This window comes from Aplidium turbinatum, chromosome 3 (genome assembly GCF_918807975.1).
Source record: "Aplidium turbinatum chromosome 3, kaAplTurb1.1, whole genome shotgun sequence".
Taxonomy (NCBI): domain Eukaryota; kingdom Metazoa; phylum Chordata; class Ascidiacea; order Aplousobranchia; family Polyclinidae; genus Aplidium; species Aplidium turbinatum.
Window position 1 is genome coordinate 16,268,533 of NC_137474.1, and position 22,685 is coordinate 16,291,217.

At 39.3% G+C, this 22,685-nt stretch overlaps 1 protein-coding gene across 1 annotated transcript in view; it reads left to right on the top strand.

Moving 5' to 3' along the window:
- Positions 1–22,685, top strand: part of LOC145766585 (b(0,+)-type amino acid transporter 1-like) — a 32,442-nt gene that overhangs the window by 616 nt on the left and 9,141 nt on the right. The window contains exons 2-5 of the mRNA XM_082578303.1: positions 4,769–5,118; positions 18,858–19,031; positions 19,533–19,680; positions 21,115–21,302. Coding sequence (XP_082434429.1) covers positions 4,769–5,118; positions 18,858–19,031; positions 19,533–19,680; positions 21,115–21,302 — 860 coding nt within the window. The remainder of the gene's footprint in view (positions 1–4,768; positions 5,119–18,857; positions 19,032–19,532; positions 19,681–21,114; positions 21,303–22,685) is intronic.

Below are 22,685 nucleotides of genomic sequence, written 5' to 3' on the forward strand. Positions count from 1 at the left end.
GCAAGAAGTTGAGCGGCATCCAGGCCTGTTTTGGCATAGCCTAACCATTCCCATAGCCGTACGAGACCAAACCATTTTGGGGGGGCAAAACGTAAATTTGCCCAAATCAGCACGCTTTTATAGAAATTGCCCAAATATAATGTATGCGGTGCATGATAACAGTGAAAAACTAACATAATAAAATCACCAGCTAGCTAGAATTTCTTACCCAAGTAATGAAGATAGAACAACTAAATTCATCTTTGAATATAGGCTACCTTGCTTGTGCATTGCTCGATGCTTCTGCACTTTGGCATGGTAGGTAGGAGTAACATTTAGGAGTATTATATACTTCAGCAGTAGCATTTTAAATGTTGGTGAAATTAACATGATACAGTTGCATATACAAACTATTGATTGATTGATTGATTTTATTTCGTTGTAGGTAAATATAATACAATAAATACAGCAATAAAAAAGGAATTTCCAGCAACGGGAATCTGCGAAGAGACCATAGGTCTTCGAGTCAAGCAGATACCCCAGATTCTAATAGAAGTTCTAAAATTGCGATAAGAATAATTTAATAACGAAAATTGAGACAAGGTGTTAGAAGATGGTCACAGAGAAATATATTTAGTAGTCTATCGGTACTCGGTAGCATAAAGGTAATACATATTTAATCGTGCTAATATTTGGCGATGAGTGAATATTTGTGTTGTTTTTTAAAAGAATAAAATGACAATTTACGCAAGCTCGTTGGTAAGGAGTTTCAGACTTTCACTCCGGCATATTTAATGCTGCGCTGGAGTCGGGATGAGGCGTAACGTGGGACAAAAAACAATCATTGGAAGAGTGTCTAGTAAGACGTGCATTATACATGAGTTTGGTTTTTTCAAAGTAGTGTGCGAAAGGCAGAGACAATACATCCGTATCAAATTTAAACATGAATTTAGCAGTTTCGTGTTCGTACAAATCTTTAAGCTTGAGTATGCTAAGTTTCTTATAGAAAGGTGTGACATGATCAGACCACCTGCCACCTGCTACTATTCTGACAGCCTTATTTTGCAAGGTGCTGAGCTTGTTCATTTGTGTCTTGCAGCATGAACCCCAAATCGTTATCCCATATACGATATGAGAATGTACCAGTGCGCATAGGCGTCGAAATAGGGTGGGCAGGGTGGGCGACGCCCACCCTGCCGTGAAACGAGGGTGGGCAAAATATGTTTTGCCCACCCTGTTTTCATGACACTTATGAAGTGTTCGTTACCATTATTTCCGTTTTAGTTAAACGCTGAATTATCCAACCAACTGCAGCGCAACTTCTTGTTTTACGCTATGTCTCTCGCTAGGTATCCGACAGAACAAAGCAATGGCAATTCCTGGTGAGAGAAAACCACGTTTGATATTTTCTCCGAATGGTCTCACCTTCGTTACGTCACAATCAAACTTCAGTTCCCAGTCAGCGTAAGGGAATATGAGTATGACATCATAATGAACATGACAATAACATAACCGACACAAACTAAAGACGTACTGAAACAATCGCTTTTTACAAATCAAAATGCGGCAAATCCGAAGGCGCCACTTTAAAGATAACAGGTCACGCGCTTTTTAGGTCGCAAAGGAAAACATAAAAGAATTTGTTTGGTTTAGCAGCGCTCATAAGATCGCAAGAAAGCAAACATCAAACCTATTAAAGCTTAATTGCTGCAGCGACGCTAAACGCAGTCTTTGTGAGAAAGCAGCCCTCGAAATTAGCTTCTAATCAACAAACCTTGGATTGCGGCGGCAATTGCTGTATGCTTTAATCAAACGAAATTTTATGCGCTTCTTCTTCATCGTGTCACTCGGCGGTAGCCCAGAGCATTACGCAAGCTATTTTATGCGCTCACAATCCTCTTGTGAACTGTAAAAAGTTTGCAACCTTGTAAATACTGACTTAGGCTGATTGTTACGCAAAAGTTATTTTTTCGTTGAATGCTTATTGTTTACCGGTGTCGTTGCGAATATAAATCATGGTGAAGGGAGATACAGTTAAAAAGTGGAATTTACCTGCTATAGGTTATCAAACAGAAGGAAAAGTTAGGGTGGTATTTTGCAAAATTTGTAAAGAATTTTATGACGGAAACAAATCGGAACTAGAAAAGCTACGGGGTCAAGTTAAAAAAGTAGTACAAAATTGGATAAACGGTTTTTCGGCAGAAAAGAAAAATATTGCTTCTGATCATATGGCATCGCGTTCATGAACGGGCAGTTTTGCGTCTGCAAGTATTCCAGTGACGACGCGACAACCTCATCCTCCGACACAGCATCTGATGATTCCGATTCTGACTAGTTCTTTATCAAACAGACTTTGCGTTGCTCACAGTATCCCAATTGTGCCGAAATTATGTTAGTGTATACGTAAATCGAGGCAATCTTCTCGCAGGAAGCTGTTAATTCAACGTCGCTAGATGTCGAATTAATGTAAAACAAACGTAAATTTCTAATTAGGCATTGTTGTTACGCATTATAACCCGCCGGAAAAATTAAATCGATTTGTGCTGACTCAAACGTTGAATCAACCCAAAATGAACTTACTTTTTCGCCATGAGTTATTTAACGTAAATTACCGTAACAGCATGTGTATCGCGTTGCTCGCTTTATCGCTACTTTTGTTATTATTACATCACACACAACAAATCAAACAGTGTGGTTGTGATAGACTACTCTAGTATATTTTTCGCTTCTCGTTTTGCATGTTTTGGTACAATTTTTTCATAATAAACGTTCACAACAATTGCCGAGGCAATTTCAACTTTTGTCGTTTAGCCTCGGCAACGTTTTTGACGAAGCAAAAATATGCTAATTTCGAAGACTGCGCGAGTGTTCACAGCAAGTAAAATAGTCCGAGGTGAGGTCTTGGTGCGATGTTTCTGCTGATTAAACCTTCGCTGCGAGTTAATAACACAGGAAGAAATTTTGGACAATTTTTGTCCTAATTAAGTGCTCATTTTGCGGCGGCATTTTTACTGCCGTAGCGGAATGGCCATTATGACGTTTGCGGCGGCATTTACCAGTTACCACGGCAATTGCGGTGTGCCGCCGCTAATTTCGAGGACTGGCAAAGACTAACTTGCGAACATACAAAATACACATTCAATGAAATCTGTTTGAAAACTCTGCCCACCCAGAATTCCTCTTTTCTAAGAAAAAATCGACGCCTATGCCAGTGCGTAGTATAATTGTAATAATGTTTTGTTTGGAAGAATGTATTTGAGTTTCGACAATATCCCTACAGATATATAAAGTTTCTTGTGGAGCATATTAATATGAGGTTCAAAATTTAGACCATTGTCAAAAATAATGCCAAGGTATTTGGCAAACTTAACTTGTTCGATCTTAGCACAATTATAAAGTACATTGATATCTTCTGGGTAGCTGCATTTTTTAGGAGGGATCACAATGACATTTGATTTGGAAGGATTGATAACTAATTTATTGGCATTAATCCAGTTCTTGATGTTAAGTAATTCAGACGATATTTCCTTTTCTAAGTAGGTTGGATTAGGAGCGTTAATTACCAGGCAGGTATCGTCTGCGAAAAGTCTTGGAACAGAAGACGTGCAGTTTGGTAAGTCGTTTACGTACAATAAAAACAGTAATGGACCCAGCGTTGAACCCTAAGGTACACCTCACTAACTAAATATTTATTTTTTATTTTAGGGTGCAACTGCATTATTTTAATTTGGGTAGTTTTATAAAAGTAACCAAACAAAGCTAAGCAACACCACAACATTAACATTACATTTAACAAGGACAGTATAACATTTTTTCGTTAAATGTTGTGGTGTTGCTTAGCTATGTCCGTTTATGGTTGAAAAAGTACTGCAACCTCTCCACCCGAATTGTTTTATAAAAGTATTCACCAGATTTATATAAATTCATATTTTGTAGTTGCCCAAATCAAGATGATGCATTTATGGATATTAGGCCTATGAGAAAAATTAAAGACTTTGTAAATTTTGATGCCGAGGCAACTGCATCATGCCAATTTGGGCAGTTTAATAAATAAAATATGATCAGATAATTTCATATTTTTTTGTTGCCCAAATCTAAACGATACAGTTATGTAAATGGGAAAAAATTAATGAATTTATTCATTTTGGGGAAACTGCCTCACGCTAATTTGGGCAGTTGCATAAACAGACTAATCAGATAATGTCATGTTTTCAGCTGCCCAAATCAACACGATGCATTTGTGAAAATTAATAAAATTAGCTAGGCCTATATAGCAAATTTTGTGTTTTGATTTGGGCAGATTCACAAAAGTATTAGAGACATATTTTGGTGGCTGCCCAAATTGGCATGATGCAGCTGGTTAAATGCATTTCGTAGCCTACTACAGTTTGATCACCATACAATACATCAATACGGGTGTGCCAAATGAAAAATTTGCGGCATATTTCTTGTGCAAATAAGAGGCTGTACCGTACTTAGTTTGATAGGTAAAAGATATTAATTTGTAGTTTTTCTTAATTCATGCAATTTTGAAGCTTTTCATATAGCAATTTTGCCATAATAATTGCAAGATTTTTCCCGAATTCGCGACGTTTTGAAACAACATGGGGGGCAGCTTCCCCCCTGGCTCGTACGGCTATGACCATTCCAGTTGAGTGAAGGCCGATGTCGGAGAGTAAGCCTGAGAGTCTTGTGGAGCTCTTTTTCTACTCCAGACGCCATTGATGGTTTGCTCAGGTAGCCGTACTGTTACTGTGCGTTATTGTTAGCTAACCACTATTCGTTGCAGCCGCCTCAAACGGAAGCATTGGTTTGAGTTTGATTATGTGGATCAGTGGTGGAGTAATAGCATGCATGTCTGCTCTTTGTTATTGTGAATTAACCACGTCTTTGAAAGAGTCTGGAGGAACTTTTACAGCCATCAACATTGCTTACGGACCAAAGATTGGATTCTTATTCATATGGATGAACATTGTTGCTCCTATGTCCGATTCCTCAATGCTGCTAACTTTTGGAAAATATGCCGTCAAGTTGTTCCAGGGTTGTAGAGAAATCACTGATGCAGAAAAGCTGTTTGGAATTCTTCTTCTCATGGCCAGCTTGTACTTCAATGCTATTTCTGTGCGGGGGTCATTAAAAGTAAGTGTTTTGTTATTGGATTTAAATACCTTACCGTTGCGTTCTCAGGATCACTGAAATAGTGATGATGAAGTGGTAGAGTAGCCTAATATCTTGTGGTAATTACAACATCTTTTTTCTGTTGTCAACACTCAGAGGCAGATTAGAAGAAGGGAGTTCTTTCCGGTCATTCGTACAAATTCTGAGTAGATAGTCTGAGCAACAGCGAGTATTTTTCACTAGTAGACCTTTTACTCATTTCCAAGCTTTTAAGGCAGAGTTGTGGTGCAATACTGATAAAGCCATTCTAATAACTAAAATACCGGATGCTCACCTTTAACAGTTCATTCCACTATCCGCTATCAAACACCCTCGGAAAGAAAATGTTCACTTTATGTGGGTACCGGTATTAAAAGTTCATAAATACGTAGCAACATCTACAAAGCAGTTTTGGTACGCAATGCTAACCATATGAAACTATACGTTGCTACTTCACGTGTTTAGTTTTTCTGAATTGAGAGTTAGTGTTCCAAAGCTAATTCCGCCCCGAATAGCTCAATTGGTTAGCGCGTCACTTCTGGAACGAAGAAGCTTCAAGATTAAGCGGCGCTGGTTCGACTCTCGGGGTGTGCGCTTGAGCAACGCACGTTAAGGACTGCTCTCCATTCAGCGGCATCTAATGGATGGAATAGTTCCCCGGCAACAAGACTTTAACAATCTGAAACTTCACTCTGTCAATCTCGGTGACCGGGCCTGCGTCAGTGGTTCAAAGCCTCTACAAGTATGCGAATCTGCCAGGATTAAGCTCTGCAAAAAGCTTTCCCAGTCCGAGGATAAAGAATCAATCAATCATTTATATCCTCCCAAAGCATTTTCCAAAGCTCTAGCTTAATTTCATTTCGGGAATATTGCTGTGGAGGATTTTTTTGTATGATTGTCTCTGCATATGTCACTGTAGCCCTCTTTTGGATTGATTTATTAGATAATATGTGAATAGGATGAGCATGATAGTAGACCTAAACGGACAAGTAAAAACTGTAATGGGTCGATTAACAGGCAATGTCTTTAGATTAAAGCATGAGTCGAACCTCTCTGTGAAAGTTTAAATATCCAATGCAATTTATTACGGTACTAAGTAAAAATTATCGCTCTCTGAACGTATACAACAAAAAGAAGGCCTACCCTACAGGGCTGTGTGAGCAGCTGCATCTCGCCCCTCCCCTCCGAAATTCACTAGTGGTCCTCTACTTTTTAGTAAAAGTGCTTAAAATGTTTGTTTTTTTCTTCTTCAAATTATGGAATGTGCATTCGGATTAATAACATTAGACTGACTCCCAGGGCCCGATTAACCATGAGGCACACGAGGCACAGGCCTCAGGCCCCCTGGTTTTGGGGGCCCCCAATTTTTTTTACATTAATACCGTAGGCGTCAATACTTTTATAGGTTTCAAGCAGTGCCGTGTCAAGGGGGGCCCGGATCCCAGGCCCACCATCTCAAGCAGCCCACAAATAATAGATTTTTGCATTTCAGAAAAGTGTTTTTTGAGTTGCTAAAGTTCACTGCATGTACTTGTCCATTAAGAAGATGATGTAGGCCCTTATTATACTAAAACATCTCAAATTTGGGGCCTATTTTACAAATTTGGGCCCTAACTACACTGAAACATCTCTAAAAACACCATTGCTATCTAAAAACAAAATGCGATAAAGTTAGTAACATGTTCTGCAGAAATGTATTGGATGCAATTGAATATAATATGAATTCAAAAAGGGCCCAATTGCCACAAAGTGTTTTTGGCACAACTGTTTTAATTATTTTGGTCATTTACTTTTGTGGTGAAACTTCGATAATGATTACATGCTTAAACATACTGGTAAGAAGCATCATACCTAAAAAGTTCACTCATTGAGGATTCTGTGGAGAAACTATAGAGAAGTTGAAGTGCAATTGCTGTAGTTGGGCCCATTTCAAAATCAATGGAAAAATTTATAGAATATTTTTTATGTGTTTACCAATATGTTTGAAAAATTTGGCTGTTTTTTTTTAAGTATCATTTAGAAGACATTGAAAGAAATTGGAAAGCACAAATAGTGAAATAAAAAAAAAAAACAACTGGAGGGCCCTTTTGAATTCACATATTCAGATTCTTTTCATCAATAAAAGTGCTTTGTTTTAAAAAATTGTAAGCTGTAAGCAAAATAGCATTTCAGATAGTTTAATTATCATTTCAATTTTAACATTTACAATACCATAATTATAAATATCCTTGACTAGTGACGTTGCGAGCAGGAAAAACCTGTCCTGTACTTTTAGCAGAAACGTTCTTCTGTATTTACTTTTTCTGAATATATGCACATGAAATTGCTCAATTATTTTCAAATACCTTATAAGCCTGGCATATCACATGTTGTACGGTACAAAACAAAAATCATTTTTAACACAAGGGACCTGTTTATTCTTGCCACTAACTTAGGCTACCATACCCTAAAAACTTTAATTAACTTGAATACCTACATAAAATTATGAAAGCTTTGCCTTGGAATGAAATAATGTTGAATAAAAATAATTGAACACCTGATCCTCAAAACGCTTTACACTGCTTTTGTTTACAAGTTACCATACAATCACAATGTTTTCACCTTGGTTGACAGAACAAGTAATGTTGCCAGACTAAAACATAAAAATAGTGAAAAACAATAATGTTATCATAAACAGACATAACTCAGCAACAACACTACATTTAACATTATAAAAACAAAAAACAAAAAGCGAACGTTTTCGGCTAGTCATATAGCCCTTTTCAAGCCTATAAGAAAATACTTGAAAAGGGCTATATGACTAGCCGAAAACGTTCGCTTTTTGTTTTTTGTTTTTATAATGTTAAATGTAGTGTTGTTGTTGAGTTATGTCTGTTTATGGTTTAAAAGAGTTACCTCTCTACCCAAATTGTATAATAATGTTATCAGATGACCAAACCTGAATGGAAATTAATAATTTCTACAGCTTTGGTTTTATCCCCAGATTTTATCTGCGCGGTACCGGGCGGCAAAGCAGGGCAAAGTTAAACAGTCAAAATTTTGTGTGGTACGATGGTATGACCGCGTCGTGACCGATAATGTTCCATTGCCAGTATTGGAGCTGGTATATAAGTCCCCTCCCCACCCCCCTTGGCAACTCATGACAAAGACAGGACTCAACCAAACATATAGGTGTTCCAGACGGTTGTTCGCCTGGTCAAACGTCATGTAGAAACCGTTCGGGTCTACTGAATATTACGTCATGGAAATTCCTAAAACATGAGCCAAAATTGCACCATCGTCCGTAAGACTCGTGTCAAACCTGTTGAAACCGGTTTAAACATTGTGCCTTTGAGTTATCACAAATTTTTCTGATTCATTCTCGAAGTTGTTTGTTGGAAGTCGGTCGCACATTTAACTGGTTTATTTGGTGCTTGCTAGCTGGACAAATTCTCCGTCTTTTATCCAAGTAATCTGTATCGTAGTGACAGTTTTGGGGTGTAGGCATTGCATCTCCATTTTGATAGCCGCGGGCTAATTTTACAGGAATACACTTTAAGAATAGACGTTTCAAGGAGTGTTTCCTTTCGGTCACTATATGCAGACAAACGGATTCGGGAACTTTATGTTACAATTTTCCCACGAAGAGATTATGGTTTACCGCTGTGACCATAAAAAATAAAAGACGAGTTCTTGTCAGTTGGTAGGTCAAGAAGAAATTAAAGCAAAAAATAAAAATAAAAGACGAGTTTTTATCAGTTGGTAGGTCAAGAAGAAATAAAAGCAAGAAAAATAAACGACGATTATTGTTAGCTGGTGGGCCAAGAAGCACTTGAAGGCATAAAAATAAACGACGTGTTTGTTGTCAGCTAGTGCAGAAGAACTAATTAGAAGTACAAGAAATAATAAAAAGAAGATTTGTTGGTTGGTAGTCTACACTCTTACAGAAGCAAAGAAAAGTAAAGACATTTCTTCTCAGTTTGGTACTGAAGAAAAATAACTTTGACAATCATTGGCAAGAAAGAAGATTAAAAGACAATCGATCTGTGCTTGTAGATTCAAGTGGAAGAATCCAAGCAAGTTTGTGGACTTTAGGACTTCATACTCGTACAGCTACGGTATCGTGCATTTAAATTCTTTTTTGTATTTTTACTGTCTTTGCAGTTAAGTTTTTTATAACTACTGTAGCCTAATAATTTTGTGTGTTTGTGTAACTTAATTTTTTTAATTGTTAAATTTAGCCCCAACATTTAATATGTCTACACTCGGTGGCGACAAGGACTCGACCGCCGTAGACTCGACTGAGTTTAAGCCTGATGATGTTCTTTGCGGTCGGGCAGGCCATTCTGGGGAGGGACCCAATAACGATGAGGCTAAGTCAGTTCGAGAGGCCCGGCATCTTAGACGGGATATTTTGACTCAAATTGGGAAACTTTCTGTAGCCCTAGGTTCTTTGAGTGATAAGCAGGAACTGTTAATTTTTAGATCTAAGTTATCTACTTTAGAAGAGGAATTACGGCATTTCCATGCTCTTTTGACTAAAATCTTTAACTCTGCGATCTTGGCAGAACTTCGTGATAGGGTAGATCCCGAATTTAACTCGTTAAAAAATAACTTTGAACAAAAAGAAAGTGAGTTCTCAGATATGTTGGATGCTGACATACATCCTGAGGATAGCGCCTCAAATGTAAGCACTAGGATGTCTAAGAGTTCGTCTCGGATAGTTGCACAAATTAACCTACAGCTAAGACGAGAGGAGCTCCAGATCCAAGCTGAGGCCGAAGCAAGAGCTGCTGAGGCCATCGCGAGAGCTGAGGCCATACGAGCTGAGGCTGCCGTGAGAGCTGCTGAGGCTGTACGAGCAGAGGCCGTCGCGAGAGCGGAGGCCGAAGCGAGAGCTGCTGAAGCCGCCGCGAAAGCCAAAGCTAGAGCTGCTGAGTTCGCACTCAAAGACGCTCAGTTGAGGGCTGAACAACGTAAAGAGGTAGTTTTAGCTGAATATCGATCAGAGGCGGGCTCCCGGCGTAGCTCTAAGAAGAGCTCTTCTAGGCATTCCAGAAATGAACATCAATCGCAGTTTAATTTACATAACCTTTTCCAAACGCCCGTTCAACCTGTGAGTGGACCAGGGCAATCCACACGTTTTCCAGCTGTTTCAGGAGGTCTCGGGGCCACGGCTAAGGGTCTTCCGAATGCTGTAGAGCCAAGGTCTGCGAATTACAACCGAACTCCTCCCCCAGAGCGTATAGGTCACGGGGCCGCCATTAGTAGTAATGCTTTGCCCCCTTCACAGTTTTCTGCGCCGCTAGGTTTTGATCGCCCAGCTACACGTAATTTGGGTGGTTGTGAGAGGCGTATTGCGTCTCCTGATTTTAACGTGTGTAAGGATCATGATCGGGCTGTGCACGTGACTGAGCCCACTCAGCCCCTTAAGGGATATAGCTTGTCTTCTCCCGCTAAATCGAGTTCTCAACAGCAGGATTGCTTTTTTGAATACCAAAATAGTAGGACGTTTTTCGATAAGGCGGCCTTGATTGGTTACGATGGTAATAATATGCCATTTATCTTCTTTAAAAATCGTGTTACGGCCTTAATGGCAGCTTCGCCCTTTAAGGGGACTCGTTTGACTTTGTTACAAGCAGCTTGTGTTAGGACAGCCGCGCAAACGATTGCTAATTTGGTTTCTGACACTCCTGGCTTGTCAGAGGAAGACAGGATAGAAATGTCGTTAGCTCGCTTGTCCCAGCGTTTTGGGGTTCGTGGAGGTCTTTTCGCAGAACCAGAAATTAGAAAGTATCGCTATAGTAGCAAATTGACTTCGACCTCTTCCAGTGATCTGAAAGAGTTTAAAGATGAATTGTCGCAGTGTTTGCTTTACGCGCAAGCTTATGGTCAGCGTGATAAATTAGAAGGACGTTTTGTTTTGGATTTGGCTAAGCGACTCCCGTTTGACGCTAAGCAGCGTTATTTTGACTTTTTAGGTGATCAGTATGGTGGCACTGAAGAGCCTACTTTTCAGAGTTTGTTTGAATTTGTAGTACGGGAGGAAACGCGTAAGTCGACTGATTTTAGCATTATGCTAATGGGCGATTCTGGTGAGTCGCAGCAATTTAAAAAGTTTGGCAAAGAAAAATTGCCTTCATGTCCGGTTAGGCAGACGTCCGTAAAACCCCACGATGATGTGATGTCAGGGAGTTCGCAGTACTCGACTGTTGTTGGCGCACCGCGCGGTGGTGAAGCCAGACGTAAAAACCTACCGGCATGCATTTGTTGTTCGTCACGTGGTCAAGTTGAATATCATTTTTTGTCTAATTGTAAAGAATTTTTGCGCTTGACACCTAAAGATCGGAGAGATGTTATTGTGAAAGCTGGCAAATGCTTGAATTGTTTGCGCCAGCATATGGTTAGGGATTGCGTTCATGCAAATAACTGTCGTAAGTGTGTGCCTAACAACGATAGGAAACACTATTTTCTTCTGCATGATTTTTATGTGACGTCACATGATTCTCTGGATTCGGTTGGGAAAGATGATGCTCGTGCCAGAGTTCCTGTGCGTAATGTTAAGATTGGAAATGTTAAAGCAGCCTTTAACCGCGTTACTGCTGCTCGTGTTTTGAATCCAATGACTGGCAAATCGAAGTTGGTGTATTGTCAGCATGATCCTGGTTCGCAGTTGACGTTTGTTTCGAGTGATTTGGTGTGTGAACTTGATCTTAAACCGTACGATAAAGCGTCGTTTAAAATGGATACCCTGGCTGGTCAGAAAGCTACTTGTGCTGACCTTGTCAAACTCAACATCCAGTCGTTAGAGACAGATGAACTGTTTTGTGATATAACTTCGGTGGTTAACCCAGCTTGGGCTGATGATGTTAAAACTTTACCGCATAAACAAGATTTAAATGGTTTCCGTCATTTTCATGACGTGAATATGTTTCATTTGAATGATTGTAGTACTGTAGATGTACTGATTGGCAACGACAACGCTTATTTAATGTGGGCCAAAGAGGAGCGTGTTGGTGAAAATCGTAGTGAACCGCATGCTTTACTCACTCCTCTCGGTTGGTTGGCTTGTGGTGGTAAGTCACCCTTAGAGGAAAGCGTTGCTAAAGTGTGCAGAGTGCAGACGTCTTCAGAGTCGGATGTAATCTCTGGCTTTCAGCGTAAAATTGAGTCTCGTGATATGGAAATAGCAGACCTGAATAAAGTCATTCAGGATTTGACGTTGCAAAATGAAACCTGTGAATTGTCTCGCAATGATATTTTGGCTAGAGAACTTGTCGAACCGAATATTGAGTTGAAAGATGGTCGATTTGAGATACCTGTTCCGTTGAAGGAAGATATTGATCTACCTAACAATTTTGTGTTGGCGTCAGATAGAGTTGCTGCTTTAAGGAAGAAAGCTTTAAAACAACCTGAACTTCGTGATTTCCTTACTGACACCATGAAAGATCTTAAATCAAATGGCTATATTGAGCGTACTGGTGAAGCAGGAAATGTCAAGGGATTTGAATGGTATTTACCGTACTTTGTTACGTCACAATTAAAAAAGCGCATTGTTTACGATGGCAAGTCTGAATTCCGAGGAACTTGTGTTAATGATGTAATGTTTTCGGGTCCTGACTTGTTAAACCCTCTGGTAGATGTCTTGGCTAGATTTCGGCTTGGTAGATTTGGTCTCATGGCTGATGTGACTAAATGCTTCTTTCAAATAAAGTTACCTGAGTCGCAAAGGGATTTGTTTCGTATATTGTGGTTTGAAGATGATGACCTTGAAAATGGTAGGATGGTACCATTTCGTTTTTGTGTACACCCTTGGGGAATAAAGAGTAGCCCGTATATCGCTTGCTTGGCTATAAAGAAAATGATCGAGCAGAATCCCAGCAGTGCTGGTGAATTGACTCTCTGCAATATTGCAAATAATATGTACATGGATGATTTTATATTTTCGGCTGATAGCTTAGAGGAAGCTCAGCAAATCACTCATGAATCAATTGCTTTGTTTGATAGCCGTGGGTTTAAACTTGGTAAGTGGAGTGCTAACAAGGAGGCTATGATTGTCTTGTCAAATTTGGATAATGAGATGCTTTCACCTTTGATTCGTGACATTGACTTTCAGACTGAAAATATGACTTTGCCATCAGCGAAGACATTGGGTTGTGTGTGGCAAACCGAGTCTGACGAGATGCGTATCGCATGTTCCTTAAAGCCCTTAGCTAAACACACGCGCCGAAGTATGCTCAGTCAGCTTGGACAAAATTTTGATCCGCTAGGCTTTGGAGCGCCATTTTTTCTAAAAGCACGCCTTATACTTCAGCAATTGGCGATAGACAAGTTTGATTGGGACACCGAGGTCCCTGATAGCTTTGTTAAAGAGTGGGAGTCGTGGCTTCGCTCTTTGGACCTGCTTAAGGATTTTTCGTTACCGAGATGGTATTTTGCAAACTCTGGTGTGTGCAGTCCGGATCAGTGCCGATCTTAGAGTATTTCGGGCCCTGTGCGAAATATGCTTTGCGGGCCCCAATGACAATGATCCAATTCAGTAGCGTAGCTAGGTACTTTGAAAGGGGAGGGGCGGTGGTGGCAGCGTGATCGCTGAAGGCGACAACCAGCGGCGGGGGTCTGGGGGGCGTCCCCCAGAAAATTTTGAAAAATTACTTTGAATTTGAGGCATTCTGAGAACATGTTCAACAAAAATTTAGGTATGAATATTACTGTAAAATGGTGCTGTCCGGTGGCATAGCAAAAGAGTAAGATCATGCTTTCTTTATTGGCATTTTTCGGAAACAAAGCTGTGTCTCTATGCTGTTGAGTCTGGATGCAACCTATTTCGTCTCCTGAAAAATTCGTACCCCAATTTCGTACCGTGAAATCGTATAACAAAATCAAATTTCGACCTATTTCGTCCCCTGAAAAGATCGAGAAATTTTGAAATGTTTGCGGCAACTCCGATCAGCGACTTCGGCTATGTCGTTTTTTTTTCTCGATCTTTTCAGGGTACGAAATGTTCAGGGGACGAAATAGGTTGAATTCGTTGAGTCTCTATGTTTTCTTGTTGCTAATTCCTTTGTTGAATTTTTCCATTGAAAATGACAAAATTACTGCATTTTTTGAGTAAATTGCGGGCCCCCTAATTTGCGGGCCCTGTGCGATCGCACGGTTTGCACACCCCAAAGACCGGCACTGGTCCGGATGATATTGTTTCATATCAATTGCATGGGTTTAGTGATGCTTCGAATCAAGCTTTCTCTTCTGTTGTTTACTTACGTAGACTGGTTAACGGAGTTCCGAGTGTGTCTTTCGTTCTGGGTAAATCTACCATTGTTGTAAAAAATCAGTTTTCTTGGCCGATAGCTAGGAAAGAGCTTGTTGCCGCTTTGAATACAGCCAGACTCGTGAAGCAGGCCTACGAGGCATTGAAGATGCCCGACTGCCTTAAGTATTTTTGGTGTGATTCTCGTACTGTGTTGCAGTGGGTTAAAAACCCTGATTTACGTTTGAATAAGTTTATTACGCGTCGAGTTGAGCATATTTTATTGTTGTCTGGAGCCCAGGATTGGCGTTTTTGCCCTACCGATATGAACCCAGCTGATGTTGGCACAAGGCCAAATCTTATTACAAAGAAAGAATTTCGAGAGTTGTGGTTAAATGGTTCTAGTCTTCTCTACCAGTGTGAGGAAATTCCATCTGTAGAAAATGCCACTCCAGTACATGTCCATAGCCTATATCTTCGTGAAGAAGAGGAGTCGCTTGACGTTGGACAGGGTGGTCTTCACAGATTGATCGAGGCCGCACCTTCTTTGTATGTTATGAAAAAGAGAATCGCTTATTTGGTTGCTTTTGTTGAATTTTTGTGCTGTAAAACGAGAAAGCGTAGCTTTGTGAAGCCAAAACTGGATGCATCTTATCTTAACAGTGCTTCAGAGTTGGCTGTGAAGTTTGTTCAGAAGAGCGTGTATGGCGATGTGGTACATTTAATGACCAAACGATCGCCGGATGCCCTTGAGGAAGTGATAAAGCGAGGTAGTGTTGGCGCTTCGCAACGTGAGAAGGAACGGTTGAAAGAATTACGTTCACTTAAATAGTACAGACCTTGTGTAGATGACGCTGGTGTAATCCGCATTGAAGGGCGCTTAAGTAATTCTCCCGAGATCTCTCTTGAAGCAAAGCATCCGATTGTTTTGCCTTCGAAGCACCCTTTCACTAGGCTTGTTGTACTGTCGCATCATAATGGAAATGCGCACTGTGGAGTACAGCACACTTTGTTGTCTACGCGACAGAAGTTTTGGATCGCTAATGGTAATGCCTCCGTGAAGAGGTATCTTAATGACTGTGGTGTATGCGCGATTGAGAAAGCTCGACCTATAAGGCAGTTCATGTCTGATTTACCTTTGTCTCGCACAACTGCGCATAGGAAACCCTTTTTTGATTGCGGCTTAGACTATCTTGGACCTTTAACCTTTGTTGAAGGTAGAAGTCACAAAAAAGCTTGGGGACTCTTGTTCACATGTATGGCATCTCGCGCTATTCATGTTGAGCTGGTTACGTCATTGTCGCTGAGTGATTTTTTACTTGCCTTTACAAGGTTTACAGATTTACGTGGGCAGGTTAATGCTATCTATTCCGACAATGGAAGTACCTTTCAGGCAGCATCTAAGAAGTTACCCGAGTTGATAGAATCAGCTGAATTTCACAACGCCCTGAGACAGAGAGAGATAAACTGGGAATTTATACCTCCGTATGCTCCGGCGCAAGGTGGCGCCTGGGAGGCAATGGTTAAACAATTTAAAATCGCATTTTTTCACATTTTGGACTCTTCAATTCGTAAGCCCAATTTTATTGAACTGCTTACGTACACAGGCAGTGCCGTTCGGATCGTGAACGAACGCCCTTTGGTACCTTTGAGTGACGACCCTAGGGATTTTACTGTCATCACCCCTGCCTCACTTTTGACCCCATACTTAGACCCATACTGTGCTGTTGGGCAACCACATGATCGTGACCAATTAAGAAGGGATTATCGGTTCAATTTGTCACTTTCTCAGCAGTTTTGGAGTAAATGGATCGATTTTTACTTGCCAGGTCTTCAGGGCCGGAAAAAATGGCTAAAAATGGCCGAGAATTTAGAGCCTGGTCAACTTGTAGTGGTAGGTTCTCTCCAGGACATTGGTAAACGTGGGAAGTATCAACTTGGGAGGGTGCATGAGGTAGTCCCACAAATTAGGAAAGGGAAGCCTGTGGTTCGTAGAGCTAAAGTTGCCGTCTGCAACTATGATGAGAGTACGGGGAAAGTGAAAGTAGACTATGTGTTGAGGGATATTTCGTGCCTCGCCCCCGTAAAGAACACCTAAGTGTTAGGGTTTGAGCCTGGTTTTGTCTGCGGTGGCCGACACTTGTCTGAGCCCAGAACAGTCGGTTATTATCGCAACCATGGTATATAGCGTCATTTTTTGCGTGTACCTACTACCTATGGTACCAATTTCATGTATCGTCGTGTTTATTCTTATTGCTGTTCATTCTTTGCATGCCCTTTGTATTTGCGTATTAACTTAAACGTGAGTGATTCAAACAATTTGTGTATCATGTGTTTTTATTCATTGGCTCACAATTGTCGTCAATTCTTTTTTAGTTATGCCATGTTAGACTGTCATAACTAGGGGCCGCTATGTTCCAGACGGTTGTTCGCCTGGTCAAACGTCATGTAGAAACCGTTCGGGTCTACTGAATATTACGTCATGGAAATTCCTAAAACATGAGCCAAAATTGCACCATCGTCCGTAAGACTCGTGTCAAACCTGTTGAAACCGGTTTAAACATTGTGCCTTTGAGTTATCACAAATTTTTCTGATTCATTCTCGAAGTTGTTTGTTGGAAGTCGGTCGCACATTTAACTGGTTTATTTGGTGCTTGCTAGCTGGACAAATTCTCCTTCTTTTATCCAAGTAATCTGTATCGTAGTGACAGTTTTGAGGTGTAGGCATTGCATCTCCATTTCGATAGCCGCGGGCTAATTTTACAGGAATACACTTTAAGAATAGACGTTTCAAGGAGTGTTTCCTTTCGGTCACTATATGCAGACAAACGGATTCGGGAACTTTATGTTACAATTTTCCCACGAAGAGATTATGGTTTACCGCTGTGACCAATAGGGTGAAATTACTTTACCTTTGCTTTACTGTTCACACACTTCCATCCACATGTTTTGGTCAATTCCTTTTTATCATGAGTTGCCAAGGGTGGGGGGACTTGTGTACTAGCTCCCCAGTATTTTTTTTTTATTAGAAATTGCTAACACTTTTGGCTTTCATTCCTAGCAAAGATGTAGCTAAGAAATGATAGACCTGTGTTTGCGGTTACTTACACTTGTGTTGTTTTCTAAACTGGTGAGAAAGTCTATTGAAATGAACCACATTTCCATGTCGATGCAGTGAAAATATACACAATATTATAGGTCTGCTTGACGATAGAGGGCCCAAAATTATTCTGGCCCCGGGGCCCACAAAAGGTTTAACACAGCACTGGTTTCAAGGAACCATTAATAAACTCTGCTAGTTCAAATTCAAATGTAGCCTATATTTTGCTAGTGTTTCCTGTATGAAATTAAAATGATAATTTTAATAATTTATATAATTTTTGTAATAAGTATAAAAGTGTTCATATTATACTGTTAGAAAGTTGTAGGTAAATTGGCTAAATTAATATTTATGAAGTTATAGTTTTGCTTGAACTATTTATACTGTTAATTTTTAGCCCATATTTCATCATTCGCAGAGACTACATGGCATTGCTTTGAAAGCGATTGCCAACAGGGGCCCCTAAACTTAGCTGTGCCTCGGGCCCCCATGAGCCTTAATCAGGCCCTGCTGACTCCACAACCTGTTGGGACTATATTTTTGACTAGCCTACATAACAATGCAAAGAGCTATAGAATTAAACTAAAATAACTAGAAGGCTTTTGTATGCAGTTGATTGTATTTTTTTAAGCATTATATTTTCAAAATATAAAAAGAGTTGTAAAGTCATGTAGGTTAACGTTTACTGCGTGTGGAGCTATACAATTTATACATATGCTTAAAAAGTTGCTGATTTCTTTTATTTTCACCAAATACCTAAAGCAGCAATATACACAATATTTCCTAATTCAAAAAAATTATAAGGCAAAGGGAAAGTTCAATGATTTTTATACAGAATCACGAATATCACTGTATGTAGCCTACTGATCTTTTAAAGCGAAGGATGGGCCTGTTTGCTGCAAATAGGTTTCTCAATCCTGGCGCAATATTACACAAACACACATGTGAATCATGATCCACATTAATTAATCCTACCGCTGGAAATTTTTCTGTGAACCTCTGGAAGTACGAAAACCCAAAGTTGAGCACCCTTGTTTTATGGAGTTCAAACAAAAAGACTTGAATTCATTTGAGTACGTTGGTTAAAATATAAAATGATAAGCAAATAATGTAAAATATATTCTCATGATGATCAAACTTGTTGTGTTGTGCTTGTGCCTTACTTGTCTGTGGAATAAAAAAGCAAACTCTTTCCAGAATTCTACAGTAAGCTATAGGCTACGTAGTAGGCCTATCTGAAAAGGGAGAATACTTTTTAGACTTTATTGTTCATTTGTTCATTGCTTATGTACCTTTATGGAATTTTCCCGTAGCATTGCGCAACATAGGTTACATAGACTGGTTTATGTCTTTTTTAACAGAACTGAACAACCAGTTTGTGTGCTTTTTCAGTTTCAGATGGTTTGTACTTGTTTAAAGCTAGTAGCAATGGGAATAATTTCGTTCGTGGGAATTGGATACTTAATATTAGGATATTCTACTGGACGGAAAAATTTCAGCAACCTTTTTGATCCAAAACCATTGGAATCTCTTGACTGGAAAAAATTTACTTTTGGATTTTACCAGGTAGTTTACCTTATTCTTGGCAAAACCTATTCCTATAGCCTATTCCTATACATTGTAAGTTCCATTGAAATTATCGTCCCAGATTGAGCTATGATTAAAACATTATTTGCAAATATATTGTATAAGTTTATATATTTTTTTACAACAAAAAACGCAGTAAACCCACGTACAATATTGGGCAGTGGTGTCTAAGGGGTGCGTTTAGACACTGGCAGTGATAATTTGGGGCGCCCGTAACCATTTCAATGGGACAGGAAATTTAAAGAAACCTCCCGTTTCTTTAAATACAGTGTTTTTTTAAAGTGTCTTGACGTTGGGCCCAAGGATTTCACTGGGAGGCTACACGGCCACAAGTATCTTCTAAACGATCCCTCCCACGTACAATACTTGCTTCACACAACTTTGATTGTAGATTAATAAGCCACTTAGTCTATTGTGGTACAAAGGTGAATAGGCGTAATTGTCGTTTACATTTTCATAGACATATAAGCCTACCTTTAGGTGATGTGGCCGTTCCTTGGCTGGAACGTTTCATCTTATGTTTGTGAGGAAATGGAGAATCCTGGAAGAAACGTTCCCTTGGCAACTGTGGTTGCTGTGGGGATGGTTACTACTGCATACGTTGGAATAAATGTCGGATTTTTTGCAGGTATTTCCTATTTCATATTTGCTATAAGCTAGTAGTAAACTAGGATAATAAAAAACAAATGATGACCAATATAAGATATGCCAATGATAGCTTACTGATAAATACAAAAAAAAATTTAAAGACTCCTTGTTGTAATGACAGAAGAAAGTAACAAAAAAGCTTGTTTTTAAGATAGTCTACAATAAAACAGAAAGTTTAATCATTTCAAAAGACATATATCGAAATAGCTGTTCACTCAATACAGAAAATGAACCTATTAAACAGGTAAAGCACCTATTACCTTGATAGTGCTATTAGTCTAATAACGATGTAAAATTTTCTGATATAGGGATGAAGCCAAACAGCCATTGCCAAGGAGATGTTCATGAAATGACAAAATATCCTTAAAACAGTCAATAGAAATGAAAACAGACAACAAAATAAGTTTTTAATTGTCATGTTCTTCCTGTATTGACGAATAACTGCAAGACATAGACATTGTTTTCGGAAATGAAGAATCGTCTAGAAAAATACGAAATATGGTTTTTGGGGAGAATGATAAGAATATCATGGAAAGACAAACTATCTAGTGAAGATGTGGTGAAGAAAGCAGCAACAAATCAAATCTTAGAAAACATGCGACAAAATCCACTAAGATTCCTGGCCACGTCATACGGAAGAAAGGTCTGGAGAAATTGTCTGTGACCAGAGAAGTCGACGGTTGAAAAAGTGTAAAGACAAGAATGGTTGAACAAAAGAAGCACAACCCCTTGATGGACAACCCCTTGATGCACAACCCCTTGATGGATCTGTTTAGGTTAGCTAAAAATAAAAAAAATTATGGAGGAAAATTATTACAACGTCTTGAGAAGTTGAGGTCTTAAAATAAAATAACAATTCATTGAAGAAAAGGAGAAGAAATCCTCAAAGTTTATGCTCTGATATCTCACAGTCATTAAAATTCCTTATCCACCAAGGTCGGAAGTCTTATATTTTGAAATGGTTTTTACCACAGAATTCTCTGATGTGCCAGTTTTGTGATAGAGTTTTTTTCACCCTTTTGCAAATATGTTGACTTGCATTATATTGTTGTACAAAGTAGCCTAGTTTTTCCGCATCCGTTTGTCAAATATTGTATAGTCTGCTGCAATGATGTTTTGGAAATGCATAGAAATTCAAAAAACCAAACGATGAACCAGAAAAAACTTATGTCTCATAATATCCCAATCTAATAAAATTTATTCTTATTTTAAACCGTTTGGTTTTGTCATCTTTTGCTTTTGTTTGTGCCAAATTTGTGTGTTTACTTTGCCCTTCTATATATTTTCGCGCCAGCAATGAAAAATAAAATTGAATTAAACGTTTAATCTTTCACTGTCGACCCGATAAATATCTTGCATGCAAATATTTGTTTTACAGTTTAAAGAATTCTGACAACACTTATTTTACATTCAGTTTTGACTCCAGAAGAAATGCTCAGTTCACAAGCAGTAGCAGCTACTTTTTCAACAAAACTTTTCGGACATTTTTATTGGGTATTGCCAATGCTTGTTTGCATTTGTATCATTGGTTCATTTTACACTGACGTCATTGTGTTCTCGAGGTCAAGCTTTGTAGCCGCCAGAAGAGGACTTTTACCGCAGGTAGCGTTGGCATTTTTAATGTTGCTTTTTGTTGTTAAATCTGGATAGATAACAACAGGGCCTCCGAAAGAAATCAGGACTGTTAGGAAACCATACGAAAAATGGGGCCCAAATTTTGTTTTTCAACAAAAATACAAGCAAAGAATTTGTATCATGCGTTGAATCATATATTTTAGGCTGAATTTGGCCTAATTTCCTCAGCGTAAAATTGAATTCCCTTTAAAGTTTAGATTTAACACTTGCAACAAAATTGCTATTGTCGTTCACTATTTTGACCATAATAACAGCAACAGAATGCCTGAAGGTGGACACGAAGATTGGCTTCCTTGCCTTTCTGTCCATTTAATCTAAATCACCTGGCGTAAGTCTGGATACGACCAACAAACAAAAAATAATATTGAGGAAAAAAAGTTCAGTTGCGCGAAAAATATAATGACTTTAAGGTCGAAACTGTGACGTCCTGTCTGCAGTTAGATACATAAATACATTAAATACATCAAGACACTTCTAAGAAAGACGCTCTACCGGTATATTCAAAGAATACAGAGTATATTCAAAGAATACAGAGTATATTCAAAGAATACTTTCCCGTATTTTCGTCAGTTTCACTGCGAAGAAAACCCAAAAAGTATGGAGAACTTGTATGAATGTGTACTTTGATGCCAATCGTCAGAGTTTCGTTTGAGGGAGTAGGCCTACACAGCTTAAAAGAAGATGGTTTAGATCTAGTTTTGTCGATTGTGAGACAAAATGGCTTTTTCGGAACGAAATTTAACGGTTGAATGCTTGCAAGAACTGGAAGGTCGACCACTAGTGTGAGATGCAATCGTCCGGTCCAGGTATACAAGGTGCTTTGATGACAATGTCAACGTAGTAACAATGTAGACCTATAATGCAGCACCACACCGGTGAACAGTATAGCCTAATCTGCTGAAAAACAAACAAGGGCTATAGCTTCTGCCCGCATTGTTTGGTCATTGCTCCCCAGCTGGAATCTGCAAAACGTTTCAGTGGAAGATGACGGTACTAATGATTACAATGCAACTCATGTTAGACTCACAAGCGTGGTAGGAGGGGGAAGGAGGGAGCAAAACAAACTGTCTAAGAAAAAAAAAAGAGAATTTCTTGACTATTGCAAAAACAAATTTAATGAGCAAGGTAGCAACTGAAAGGCCTGGTTGGTTGGTTTTGAATCTTTATCCTCTGTATGACAAAGCCTTGATAGGTTATTCCTGGTAGTTTTGAATACTTGTAGAAGCTCTTGACCCAGGGTCGGTTACCGAAATTTGCAGAGTGAACTTTTCCGATTGTTGAAGTCTTGTTGCTGAGGGGTTATTCCATTCACTAGGTGCCACTGAATGGATAGCAGTCCTGAAATGCGTT